The 13,335-nt window shown below is 44.5% G+C and overlaps 1 protein-coding gene and 1 long non-coding RNA gene across 10 annotated transcripts in view; one reads left to right on the top strand and one right to left on the bottom strand.

Moving 5' to 3' along the window:
- RNF38 (ring finger protein 38) overlaps window positions 1–10,946 on the bottom strand; it is a 129,033-nt gene extending 118,087 nt beyond the window's left edge. Inside the window, exon 1 of one of the 5 annotated variants that reach the window (XM_072860087.1) lies at window positions 10,421–10,946. In XM_072860087.1, the coding sequence (XP_072716188.1) occupies window positions 10,421–10,946 (526 nt within the window). Of the gene's footprint in view, window positions 1–10,197; window positions 10,310–10,420 lie in introns of those variants that run through there. The other 4 variants (XM_072860086.1, XM_072860095.1, XM_072860088.1 and 1 more) reach the window with 4 other exon arrangements.
- A 145-nt stretch (window positions 10,947–11,091) lies between these two features.
- LOC140651048 (uncharacterized) overlaps window positions 11,092–13,335 on the top strand; it is a 39,394-nt gene continuing 37,150 nt past the window's right edge. For all 5 annotated transcript variants that reach the window (XR_012042236.1, XR_012042235.1, XR_012042238.1 and 2 more), the window contains exon 1: window positions 11,092–11,338. This is a non-coding gene — a long non-coding RNA (uncharacterized lncRNA). The remainder of the gene's footprint in view (window positions 11,339–13,335) is intronic.

Below are 13,335 nucleotides of genomic sequence, written 5' to 3' on the forward strand. Positions count from 1 at the left end.
TAGGTAAAGACTAACAGAAAAAGATGAAAATATGACAGTGAATATCTTTTTTTTTCTTTATTGGTACATATTTTACTCATATACCCTACAAGACTGAAAAAAAATCCTCCCATTACTAAACAACACCTCTCTCAATTCATTTATCTGGCACCTTCTGAGAAAGCGTACGAAGCATGACAAGACTCGACACCCTGTACACCTCTAAGACTGAAAAAAAAAAAATTGAAGTGTACACTTTTGTCTGTGAGAAGAAAACAGACTCCTTGTACATAAACCAGCAAGCAAATAAGTTAGGAAGAATGGTTGAAGAGAGGCAGAAACATAGCTCTGCCTTCCGCACTCCTTTAAAAACAAACAGCTATTGATGCTTTACCCAAAAGCATTTATACACAAAATATGCATGGCAAAAGGTATTTTTGGGTGTGTGGGGAGGAAGTGTGTTAAGATGACCATGGTGAAAAAAACGAGGTTGAAAAAAAAAAAAAAAATCTTGCAAGACAGAGGTGACACTTGTATGCCTAAGCAAATTGAGTTCTCACCATCATTTCTGACCATCTGCAACTAAAACAGTCCCAAATTACTGTTACTTCTCTATTTACAGTGCCTGAAAGCAGGCATCCCCAAGCCAAGGGTAACATGCTCACTACAGCGTCATACAGAATTATTCAGGTTGAGACAGACTGCTGGAGGTCACTTAATCCAATCTCCCTGCTCAGACCGGGCCAATTTAGAGCAGGCTATCCAGCGCCTTGTCTGGCTAAGTTTTGAGTATCTCCAAAGTTGTAAATTCCATAATGTCTCCAGTTCTCTGCTCCAGTGCTTGACCACCTTCAGGGTAAAAAAAAAATTCACGTGTTCCAGCCCGAGTCCTATTCCCAGCCTCTTGCCCTACCAGCATGCAAAGTTCGATCTCTTCTACATCCTCCCATGAGAGAAGGGTAGACAGAATTGAGATCTCCCCTGAGTCATCTCTTCACCACGCTGTGCCACCCTAGTTCCCTCCACATCTCCTCACAGGTCACATGCTCCAGCCCCTACATCATCTTGGTGTCCTCAAGCAAGCTCACTCCACTAAGTCAGTATCTGCCTTTTCAGCAGAACTGCTACCCACCCATTCAGCCCCCAGCCTGACCTTTTGCACACAGTTATTCTGCCCCCATGCAGAATACTTTGCATTTGCCTTTGTTGAATGTCATGAGGTCCCCAATTCTTCAGCCTGTCAAGGTCTCTCTGAATAGCACACCTGTCCCCCAGCATACTGACTGGTCCCCACAGTATGGTATAATCTGTGAACTAGCTGGAGGACCATTGTTCCACCAGAGAGATATGTTGTTCAGTAATAGAGTTTTTTCAAGTTTGTAAGGTGACACCATCCTAGTCACTCTTGTGGTATCATTTTTACCATATCTACCACTTTCATAGCTCTTCCCCAATCCCTCAGGTTCACTATGCCCTTTTTAAAATACACAGCCAAAATGCAACAAATCTTTTAAGTTATTTTTCCTCAGTGTTCAAATTCTTCATTTTTAGTACTTTTTGTATCTCACCGCATAAAAGCAGGATCAATAAAATTTACTTCCCATCCCCTATTCCTCTCCCCCCAAAAAAAGAAAGGAGAAAAGAATATCTGTTTTTCCAGACTAGGAGCTAACCAGCATATTATGAATTTACAGACTGGATAAACATTTTCTCCTGAGAACCCCAGTGAGGGTTTCAGAAAGTAACTGACTCAACCACCAAACTCAGGGTCACTGAGGATGACCAAATTTTCCCATGCTTAGACTGATTTAAAATTAGGAAGGGAAAAAATAAATCCATTTAACATTTCATTAATCCAAAACTGTTGCAGATTATTGGTTTAAACAAGGATTTATATACACATGTCTATGGCTTAGCATCATGGATGACGAACCAAAATATTACACAGTCAGCAAGTGAAAGACCTTATGGGCAAAGAGACTGCCAATGTTTAAAAAAAAATAATTTAAGTTTTAATGAAGAAAGGAATATTTTTCTGGGTGTGTCTCCCTCACTTTTTCAGTCCAATTCAACAGGCACCTATGAAGAACAACATCAAATATATCTTGACTCCCATTTTCTTGAAATATGCCACTGCAGCATGTACCACAGTTTGCTGCTTTACTTCATTACAAGCACAGTCACAGATTTCTTAAGTCTCAACACACTTCTCATACCAGGGGCTAAAAGCCTTCACTCCCAAGCCTCCAAAAATCATAAGGAATTTCTGAAACTGCTCAGAAGTCTGAACTGTATCCAACCTCCGAAATAATCTGCAAAAGCAATTTTCAGATCATATCATAAACACTTTATGTAATCTTGCTCAAAAACACACAAAGCACAAGGTGATCATAGACTCCAAGGTTTCTGAGCCAAAAGGCTTAATAACCTACCACTAAATCGGCACAAAAATTCTTTCCAAAAACTACTGCTTACTCCCACTTGGCTTGCTGCCATATCAACTTACTAACAGGAGAAAAGTGATGCCATGCAGAAGATATATACAGAAAGCCTGCACACAAAGATAGGCAGATAAACACATTTAACGGGAATACAAATCACTTAAAAATGTCGACCTGTAGGCAGGGGGAAAAAAAAAAACCACCACAATTCAGATCCTGCAAACATTTGCACATGCTCTTAATGAAAGCAGAATTATCCATGTGCCTAAAAAACAAATCTTTGCAGAGCAAGAACCCAAGCAGATAGTAAATGTAAATCTCTAATATTTTCACTTTGGAACCTGAACATATGCCAGGTGCAAAGCAGCAAAAGATAAAGAGGGGACAACTTTCAGCTGTGCTGAAAAAACATGCAGCAAATGTTTTCAAACTGTATGTTGCAGTTTCTTGGGGCATGTTCAATCATACAGCACTCATGCTGTTCCATGTATTCTTCAACAGACCCAACTGCTCTATAGACATGGTTAACATTACTGGCCATACTTTGTGGTTTAATAGCCACTCCCCAGGGTCTCATACAAATATAAGTAATGCGAACAAATACAGTGTATGGCTTTTAGCAATTTTTAAACTATTTAAGGGTAGTCTTCCTAACAGACAATTTTCCAGGTATGCAGATTATGAAGTATTTTAATAAGATTTACAGAATTCATACTTTGCTCCTCAATATACAGATTGGCAGAAAATATGTAATGTAACTAACAACTTTCCTCCTGCCCTCCTTCCAAAAAAAATGTGCCCTGGAGCACAAATCAGTAGTATTACAGGAAAAAGAGCAATTCCCTTATTCATAAGGGATATTGAAAACAATCTTAAACACCCTTTAACAGTGTAAGCAATGTTCTTCTTGATACTGGCTGCATACCCTTGTGCTACAGTTGTGTACATTACACAAAAGAACAAAAATTCAATGAAAGACTTAAGTAAGCTGTTCCTTTTTTTTTTTTTTTTTTTTTTTTTTTGCAATTAAAGTGATGGAGAATGTCTCCTTTTAAGATTATCATTTCCAGTTTGGGATTGCCCCAGAAGCCAGTGACCAAGCCCAAATGCTTAGAGTTGTGAGCTCTGAAATACTACAATGTTTCATTGAAGGCTGGTTATTACGACAGCCCATGTCCAAGAAAACCACACCAGCTGCTGGACAATGCAGCAAGCAATATAGATTATCTGTGTGGATGCAGAACCCCAGTCATTACAAGAGAAATTAGAGAAACGTCTTGACACACTTTAAAATCAACAGGCTGATCGCAGATGTTACTTTTTCACATGTCAAGGGGCTGCAAAGGGCTTGCATGAGAGGGAAGATGCAGAAGCTCAACCTCAACACAATGCCAGGGATAATGGGAACAGCAACCCAGGAGCTTAAAGCTGGGATGCCAGACTCTCCACTCAGACAGATCTAGGGAAGAATGTTTTAAGAATGAACATTTGGAGCACGTGTGTGCATTTGAGAAGCTCAGAACACAAAAACGCTGTATACTGTGCTTGCTTAAAATACTTCTGAAAATACCTATGACTTACTATTTCAAAAACCACTTCCTGCATCTTTCCCTAAATAAAGCAAAGTATGCATTCTTTGCTCTACATTACATGTCAAGTAACTTCCAGAAGCTTTAGTTTAAGACATCAGACCACAAGAACAAGAGTATTTTTCCCCCCAAGAATGAAGAATCTTTTCCTCATTCAGGGAATTCTAACAACCAAACATTTACTGTACTTCACATACACAAAGAAGAAAAAAATAGTTTAGAGCAAGCATAGAAGAAAGCAATCAGGTGTTTAAAAAAAACCACCAGCACCAAAAAAAGAAAAAAAAAAACAAAGAGAGCAAAACAAACAAAACCCAGAAAAACAAAGGTGGGAGAAAGCAGCACCATCATGTTAGAATATTCATGCAAAGGGAGCTCCCCCTGCAAACTTCGTAAGATGCTCTCTGACATTTTGGTACTCTACCTTCTTGTTATCCCACCCACATCTTGCATGACATCAATACTGACAACTCTTATGTTTAGATGACACATCTCCATCTGAACTTCTGATATGAAGCAGATGCCATATGAGAGACCACTTAAAATACCTGAGGTGCAAGAACTAAGAAAAAAGCTGCAATGCTATTGGTTGAAAAAGATTTAAAGCCTATCTTTCTCAGATAAAAAACATGGGTCAAAAAGATTCTGTGCATGTGTGGATTTCATTTTGCCAAGATAATTTGTGTGTGGAAAAAAAAGGGCTGTATAAGCCACAAAACTAAATATAAACAGGCAAGAAAAAAAAACCCTGTATTTTTTAATTGAGCACAGCTTTTCCAAGGATTTACAATGTTCACAATCATGTTTATCAATATTCTTTAAAGCAATTCTCATTTTAACCTTTTTGTGACAAAGCAAATGTACTTCTCAAACTATGTTGAGAAAGTGTTGACTTTTCAGTCTCTACACCCATCTGAAAGCATGGGTGAAGCAGTGAGAGCACAAAATCCGCCCTGCTGCCTTAACTTTTTTTTGGTAGTAATTTCATCTTGGAAAGAAATAGCTCAAGGCTCAAATAGCACATGTAATATGCCTGGGATGCCAACTTCAGATGGATATGAAAATGCAAATGTTGTCATTAAATACAGAAAAATCATGCAAACGTAAGAGGGAACTGTTAGGACATGAACCAAGCTAACAGGCACACACACACATATATATATATGTATACCTGTAATTTTTTGTGACATTCCTTTCCTTTGAACTGAGACTGTACTGAACACTGAATCATCAATTATCTGTTGTTAGTTACTTCACCTGAGATGAGACCATCAGTTTCAAAACCACACAAACTCTAACCAAAAACTGTACAAGACGTCAGACCTAAATTGCTTTTCAGCTGCAAATGTATGGCATCTTCACTAATGTCTGTGGAGTGACACCAGTAGAAAAATGAACACACACTCACATCTAACATTTCCCCTCTTAATGAAAATTAACCTCTCCCCCATTTTCTAGGCCATTAACAACTTTTAGCCAAGGCAGTAGCTAACAAAAGATGGGTGAGTTTACAAACCAAATCAATTGCCAGCTACGTTGCAGCTCTGTATTATGTTTTTCTGTATAGCCCTACAAACTCAGTCCTTCTGACAGCTGAAGGATCAGTTCCAGTAGGTCATGCAGTTCAAATCAACAGATACTGACAATAATCAGTATCTTGATGGATTAGACCAAAAGGATAATTTAGATTATTTCATAAGCAGATATTGCAAAGCACAGCATGCATTTCAAAATTAAATGCTTATCTCTAGTCTTTTTTCTATTATTAAACTGAAATTTATACTGTAGAGACAATTTGGAATTTTTCATTCCCATGCTCCTGCATATTTTACATTAGAAACATGCCAATATAAGCAAGGATAAAGTTGTTTGTACTGCGAGAACTACAATTAAAAGATCTGCATATTAATTTTATTTTATTAATTTTCCTTAATTACATTTATCTAAGTCTCACTCTATCTTTAAACACTTATGCCAGGGGGGAAATAGCAACATTTGCTAGCATTCACTTGAGCTGATTGGTGCTGGCACCTAAAAAGCATACCTCCGAAATAACTTCATACAGTACGTTTATGGCATAGAACAATTTCAGGCCATAAAATTATCGTTTCCAGTTCATATAAGCACTACATATTAATTTACCAAAGAAAGTCAAAGTGAAACAAAAAAATAAAGCAATAGAGTAGTCACAGAGAATGACTTAAAAAAAATGTGCATTATCTGAAAATAATTAAGGAAGTACACTTGCATTTATTTCCCAAATTGATCCCATTAATATGCAGCTCATTTCTGTTATAACTAATTACTTGAAATAAACATTCAGTGTATGTCTGCTAACATTAATTCCATGATTACTAGAATCTATTCAGAGTACAACTACTTTACATAAAAAACAAAGCCTTCTATCTTCCTTTATAATTCAAAACTAGCAAAAACAACACACCATTATAATAAATAATTCTGAGATACTGAAGTTAATTACAATTTATTGTCCGAGACAGACTAGTTCTACCCAACAAACATGCACAGTAACAGGTTTACAATACTTTGGTAACTGTAACCAAGAAGTACCACCAAGCCACTTTGTAACTTACAAACATCGCTCTTGAACCAAATTCAAATAAAGGTGCTTCAACACTAGTTTCCAGTTTGGTTTTTTTTGTTTGTTTTTAATTTATCAAAATCAATCGCAATTCTTGAAAATCACCCACATACTGAATGTGCTTCACTTGTTCTTACTAAGAGTTATCTTTCCATTTTGCTTTATTTTACATGGCTATAAAGCTGTGAAGGCATCACCGTGACATAAATCAAAAAACTCGCATCTATCCCGAGGCATGCCAGAATTAAGTGTGACACTCACTGTAAAGCCACAGTAACTGCTTTCCAGTTTGAGAACAAAACCACGCATACCACCAATAGATGGTGCAACTATGCACAACTGCTAAAGGCACAAAAACTTACATGTGCCAATATGAACATACAAGGAGTTTTAGTACTTATATTACAAGTCCTTAGCATATACAGCATTAGGCAGAATCACTATGAATTCTAACAGCTTTCTACTGCACTTACTCAACACAGTAGTATTATCTTTACAAGCAAGTCCATCCCCTCACGTTCCGCAGTTACGTGTACGTTTGAAAACTGGTACTGATCTTTTCATTAGCAGTTTCAGCTTCTCAAAACTGAAAGACTTAGCACATGCCTAGTTACCTGCCTAGATAACTTAGCCTCATGTGCATCTTAAACAATAATTTTAGTTTTAAAGTTATTCTAAATAAAGACTTTGCAACATAAGGAGGGCAAGCAATATTAATTGAATTTAGCAACATTTACCAGACAACATCCAAACAGCTGATATGCATAACAAAGAAGTTTAAGAGAAAAGCTGCTTTCACCAGCTATAGACATCACAGCAGTATCTTAAGTACACCACAACTTTCAAAAGCCATCTTTCCTTTCCAAATGCTGCAAAACCCAAGAATGTTAATATAGACCTTACCAAAAAAAAGTGAAGCTGAAAAGGTCTAAGAATTTCCACTACGGACACATTTTTCTCTTCTAACTAACAACCTTGCCTCTAGCTGGGCTTCTCTTTTTCACTGAGAAGATGCATGTACTCCAGCATAGACAAAGTACTTCATGGAAGGTGAAGTGCCTCTTAAAATCTGGATCAATTTCCTGAATGAAACAAAGAATCAGCTCTTCAGTGCAGCATCTTCTAGTCCAATATTCTTTCACTAATTTCACAGCCATGAATAGAGACTTTCCCTTCTATTGACGCACACTGTTTGGGAGAAAAATACAAAAGAAACAACAACAACAAAAAAAAGAACCAGCCACCACTAAACATTTCTCTGCTGAGGGAAAAGAAATAGTAAACATTCTCTCAACCTGGCTTGTAAATGACAGTAATTTCACTAACCCCTAATGTTTGAAGACCAGATCACAATACAGTTTTTTATCAGAAGTTAATATATTAGGACCACCAAGAGGAGACTACTGCTTTGAAGAGCATAACTAAGAGGATGATCAGCAAAACAATCCAAGTTCAGCCCTGATGCCAGAGTTTGGTGCACCATTTTTTCCGCTGGTGGCAAATATTTGAATGAAACAGGTAGACTTCCACAAAGCCAGAATAACAGTCTTTCCCTTTGGAGAAAAAAAAAACAACCCAAAAACATTTCTAATCCCCAATCTAGAAGTCTCCTGGATTTGTCTGTAAATTATGACGTTATCTCAAAATTAGAACATGAATCACAGATCATACTACACGAAAACATTTTATTTATTTTTGAGATTACAATTAAAAACAAACATTCACCTGCTACTGTGACTTAAGTATATCGTAAAACTTAATCATTTAACTTGGGCATCTGCAAAAGCCCTTTTGAGCAAACTGGTTCTGACTATTCCAGTTACCATTAAGCACAGGATTTTAAGCACAGGATCTGTGCTAGTGAATATCAAAACTTCAGGACAAACCCAGAAAACCCCTTCCCTTTTTGGAGAAGAAAAAGCTCAGCATTCCCTTATCCAACAGTAAGGTCTTTGCACACTAGGCCTGTGATTAATTCATTATACGATAAGGGTTATGGTTCTTTTCTCCACCAACACTTTCCAAATCATGGGAAATACAAAAGCTTTTCTCTCCCAATAGTAGCATACTAGGACAATTTGTCTATTGGATTATTAAGAACATGGGAAGGTTAAGAGATGTTTTTAGATCAGGCTTTAAGATAAGGTTATCTTCTACACTAACAATGTTCAACCAATTTTAAAACAAAAAGCTGAAATGCAGTTTCATCAGGTAAAACCTCCATTTCCAGATTACCTATATTGGAAGAATATTTTTCTCCTATATATTTTATTTTGAAGGCCCAAATAGGTAGACAGGAGAGATTGATCTTTGCCGTGTGCTGTGTGGTCTCGGCACATAGGAAAAGCTAGTTTTGAGCTATGTAATACAATTCATAGGTAAAAATTCAAGTTATTCCTCAGCTTTTTGCATGGTAATCCTTTAACATGCTATCAACGACAAATTTCAAGAGGAAAGTATCTATAAAACCTACTTCATGCCAGAGCAAGATTTCCATCAGTATAAACACCCATACTGCAGACTCCTACAAATCATCCAAGTTGAGCACCACTAAAAATATATTCTAAGAAAAACTAATTAGATATCTTATTTCTTCACCCTCCAGGCCCAAAGAATGATGTCTTGTTTTCTGACGTTCTCCCATACCACTTCCTAATTACTAACTTCATATATACACAGTTTCATTCTTGCTGCCATTCACAAACACCAGCATAGGAGAACATCTAAGGCCCCAGTCCTGAAACCACACAGACACTCCTTTAAATTTAAGCATGTAGGAAACTCCACTGCAGTCTTGGAACCAGCTCTGGTGTTTGACAATAAGCACATCAACCCAGATGCTGGGACTTCATTCCTGAAAACATCGTAGCTCCAGGACAAGTGAACCACATGCCTAAAACCACTTCCAAAGAGAGACCCTGCTGCTGGCTGTTTTTTGCAGGAAACTCAAGACCACGTTTAAGGGGCAGCTGTTGAGGGCCCCGAAGGCGCTCAACCTGGGTTCCCACAACGGCAGCCTGACTTTCAAAGCATTTTGGAGCTACATGCAGGATTGCGGTGACCTGCCACTGTAAACCGTGAATTTCCACAGACACCAGCAGCCCGCTGCGAGAGGTAACGCCTGATTTAGGGACACGGACACATTCCCCTGTCCCCCCAAAACCTTTCAGGAGCGCTGGCACGGCCGGCGCCCCGCGGAGCCCGAGGGCAGACTGCAGGCCGGCGGCCGCTGTATGGAGGAGGGCGGGCGGGCAGGGCCGGCCAGGCCCCGCCGCTGCCGAGGGCGCACCAGCCTCGCGTAAGAGGCGGCCACCGCCGCCGCGAGGGCAAGCAAGCACCGACGCCCAGCGCAGCGCAACCCCTCCGGCTGCACCAGCGGCCGACAGACAGGACTGCAGGGCGGGGAAGCGCTGGCAGCGGTACGACGACCGGGGGCTTCACAACGCCGCATCCCGACCTACGGGGAAAAAGCTATGGCCGCGCCGGCCACCGACGAGCAGTGGGCCCCGGGCACCCCGCGGCAGCCGCCGGGCACTCTGTGGCTGGCCGGGCGACACACGGGCTATCAGCAGCCGCCGCGACTTGCCTCGCTCTGCAGTGACCGGCGGGAGTTTTTCCTCCATCCCGTTCTGTTGCCCGCCCCCGACCCGGGGACGGACCCCCCGGGGCAGCCGCGACTCCGGGCGCTGCGGAGGACAACTTCCTTCCAGGCCCTCCGGGCCGGCTGCGCCGCCGGGCGGGGGTGGGACGCCCAGAGCTACTCCCCCTCAACCGCCCCCCCTTCCTCTCCCCCCCCGCCCCCCGCTCACCTGGCGGCAGGCCTCTGGCGCCCGGGGCGGCGCGGGGTGCACCGTGGCCGGCGGGGCTACCCCGGCCCTGGCTGCGCGCTCCCGGCTCCGGCAGGCTCGGCCCGTGGAGGGGGGGCGGCGGTGGCGGACACAGGGCGGGGGGCGGCGGTAAGCGAGCGGCGCCGCCGCTCATGGCGAGTCCAGGGAAGCCGGAGCGGGAGCGAGCGCGGGTCCGGCGGGGTGCCGGGAGGAGGCAGGCGGCCGAGGGGGAGGCGGCGGCGGCGGCCTCGGCAGTGGGGGAGGAGACAGCGGAGGAGGCGGGGGACAGCGCAGGGTAGGAGGAGGTGGAAGGCGGGAAGGGGGCGGCGGAAGAAGCCACCCATCTGCCGTGCCGGCCCGCCTCGCCGGCCTGGCGGAGGGGCTGGAGCTGCTCGCCGCTGCTCTCCTCACCGCGCGGAGGGGCGCTGCGGTCCCGCCGGCGGGCGGGGGCGAGCAAGCAGGCGTCGGATTGCGCCCCGCGGGACGCTGAGCGGGCGGCGACCGGCATCGCTCCCGGCTCTGGCCAGCCGGCGGCGCCCGACTTCCCGAGAGCAGCCCCGCCGCGGAGACGGAGGAGCGGCTCAGCGCCAGCGGGGGCACATGGGCGACGTGGGGATTCTCCAACTGGGGCGCAGCCTTCGGCCGGGTAGCGGAGGCCGGTGCCTAGCCGTGCCGGCTGCTGCGGGAGAGAAGCTACCGCCACCCACCGGCTCGCTGCCGAGGAGGAGGAGGAGGAAGTCTGTCTGCCTGCCTGCCTGCCTGCTTGCTTCCTTCCTTCCTTCTTCCCTCCCTCCCGGCCCCAGCGGCCGAACGGGCGGAAGCACTCGGCACGCCGCTGGCGGCCTGGCGCCTCCCGCAGGGCCGAGCCCCCTCGCAACAGCGCTGCCGCAAGGTGCGACAGTAAGTCGCCTTTTATTGCGGCGGTGTCCCCGCCGCCCCTTCGGCCGGGCGGGGGAGGGGGAGCGGGGCCCGCGCAGCGATCGGCCGGGCCTCCCGGGGCCCAGCGGGCCTCAGCCCGCCCAGAGCAGGCCGGGCGCGCAGAGCCCGGAATCATCCTCGCCCTGTCTCGCGTTCCGTCTCTGCGGGCCGCGGGCACGGGCGCCGCCGCGGGCCCTTCGCCTCTGTGGTGTACAGGGGCCTCGCCGCCCTCTGCTCCGCTCCCCGCGCCCAGCGAAGCGGCACGGGGCTCCGGGGGGAGGGGACAAAGGCCGCGATGGATTGGACGGCCGGGCGATTGCAGGGGCTGCGCTTGGACCCGGTGGCGCGTGGACGCTGCGCGGAGGCGGTCCGGGAGAGGGCAGCATCGGGAGGGGCGGGACGGGAGGGGGCGGACCTGCTGCGGGCACGGGTAGCGAAACTGTCTCCGCCGTCGCCGGGTGGTGAGGGGTATCCAGGCGGAGCCGGCCCTTGTAGGCACGTGTGGGCACCGGGGAGCGCTCCACCCTGCCGTCAGCTTGGAATGCGTCAGCCGGGCACTGTCGATACAGGCCGCTCATGGTGCAGGGGCGAACTGCCCCTGCCGGTTTATGCAAAAAATCAGAGATGTCGGTAAACTCCTTAATTTGTCACGGGGATGACGGTTTATTGCTTTGTTGTCAGATAAGCATTGTTCAGGCTAATCCTTTTGTGTGAGAAGATACCAGGAATGGAACTAAGGGTTTCTCTTAAAGTGGTGAAGATGTCTCTGCATGTGTGCATGGGTCCCTATGTTGAGGCAAACAGCTGCGTTTGCCGAGCCAATCCAGCTGGATTTGGCTTTCAGGAAAAGTAGAATAATGGGCAAATTATGCATACATCACCAAAGAAAAATCACTGCGTAGCAAAATTTACTACCTAGACCGATGCACTTGCTGTTGTCAATGGAACAACAATTCTGTGAGATCTACATGTGCAGATGGAGAATTCATTTCGTGTTGCACATCACAGCAGTACCATCTTCTCCTATGCAATGCTGTGAGTGGGAAAGGTTTCCGCAAATCATGCCTTTGCCAGCATTACCCCACTGTGCCACCCCTTTCCCTCACTCCTTCATGTCATTTGATTGAGATTTTTATCTAGTGTGGGAAAAGGTGATCATGACTCTCCAGAGGGCTAGGACTTCTGGGACTTGTAGCCTACTGCTGACATGATTCATGTGTCCCAGCAGTTATATAAGGCCATTCAAAGCCTTTCTAGATTTGTTTGCTTAAACTCCACACAGCTAAGCCCTCATGTCTCCAGCCCCAAATCAGGAAACAAATTCAACAGCTCCTGTCTTGTGATCCTGTGGAACACAAGGGTCTGAAGTACTTTCCTGTGACATCCTCTACTCCACCTTTCTGAGGTGTCTGCACCTCTTTCAGATTGCTGCTATAGGGCAAGAACCTGCAGCCTGCATGAAGCTCCTGGCAATACACAGATGGCAGAAAAAGATGAACACAGCCACTATTGCTTTATGATGATTCATTTTTCACTCACTTCCTGGGGGGAAGTTGCTTTAAAACTACTCCCATACTGAAGATATTACATAAGACTGCATTGTGGTACAAATTTCCTTTTTTGTGAGCCCTCCAAAACTTTGCAGATTTGAATACTGGAGGATTTTATACTACAGGAAAAGATGTGAAAATAGCATCAGTCCTTCAACTAAGACAATCTTTCTTTTTTGCACCTAGATTGTCTTCCAGAAATAAGCAAAGAAAAGCTATTTCTGCAGTATGAAGCTACTTCAACCATTAGTCTAACATGCACTCCCTGTTAGACTATCTGGAACTAGATAGGAACTAGATAGTTCCAGATAGATAAAACTAATAGTGAATAGATAGAACAATAGATAGATAGAACTAATAGTCCAGACTATCTGGACTATCTACAGGCTATCTGGAAGTTCAGGAAGGCTGTTTCTGTGCAGTGTGGGT

The sequence above is a fragment of the Ciconia boyciana genome, chromosome 4 (assembly GCF_034638445.1).
Source record: "Ciconia boyciana chromosome 4, ASM3463844v1, whole genome shotgun sequence".
NCBI lineage: Eukaryota > Metazoa > Chordata > Aves > Ciconiiformes > Ciconiidae > Ciconia > Ciconia boyciana.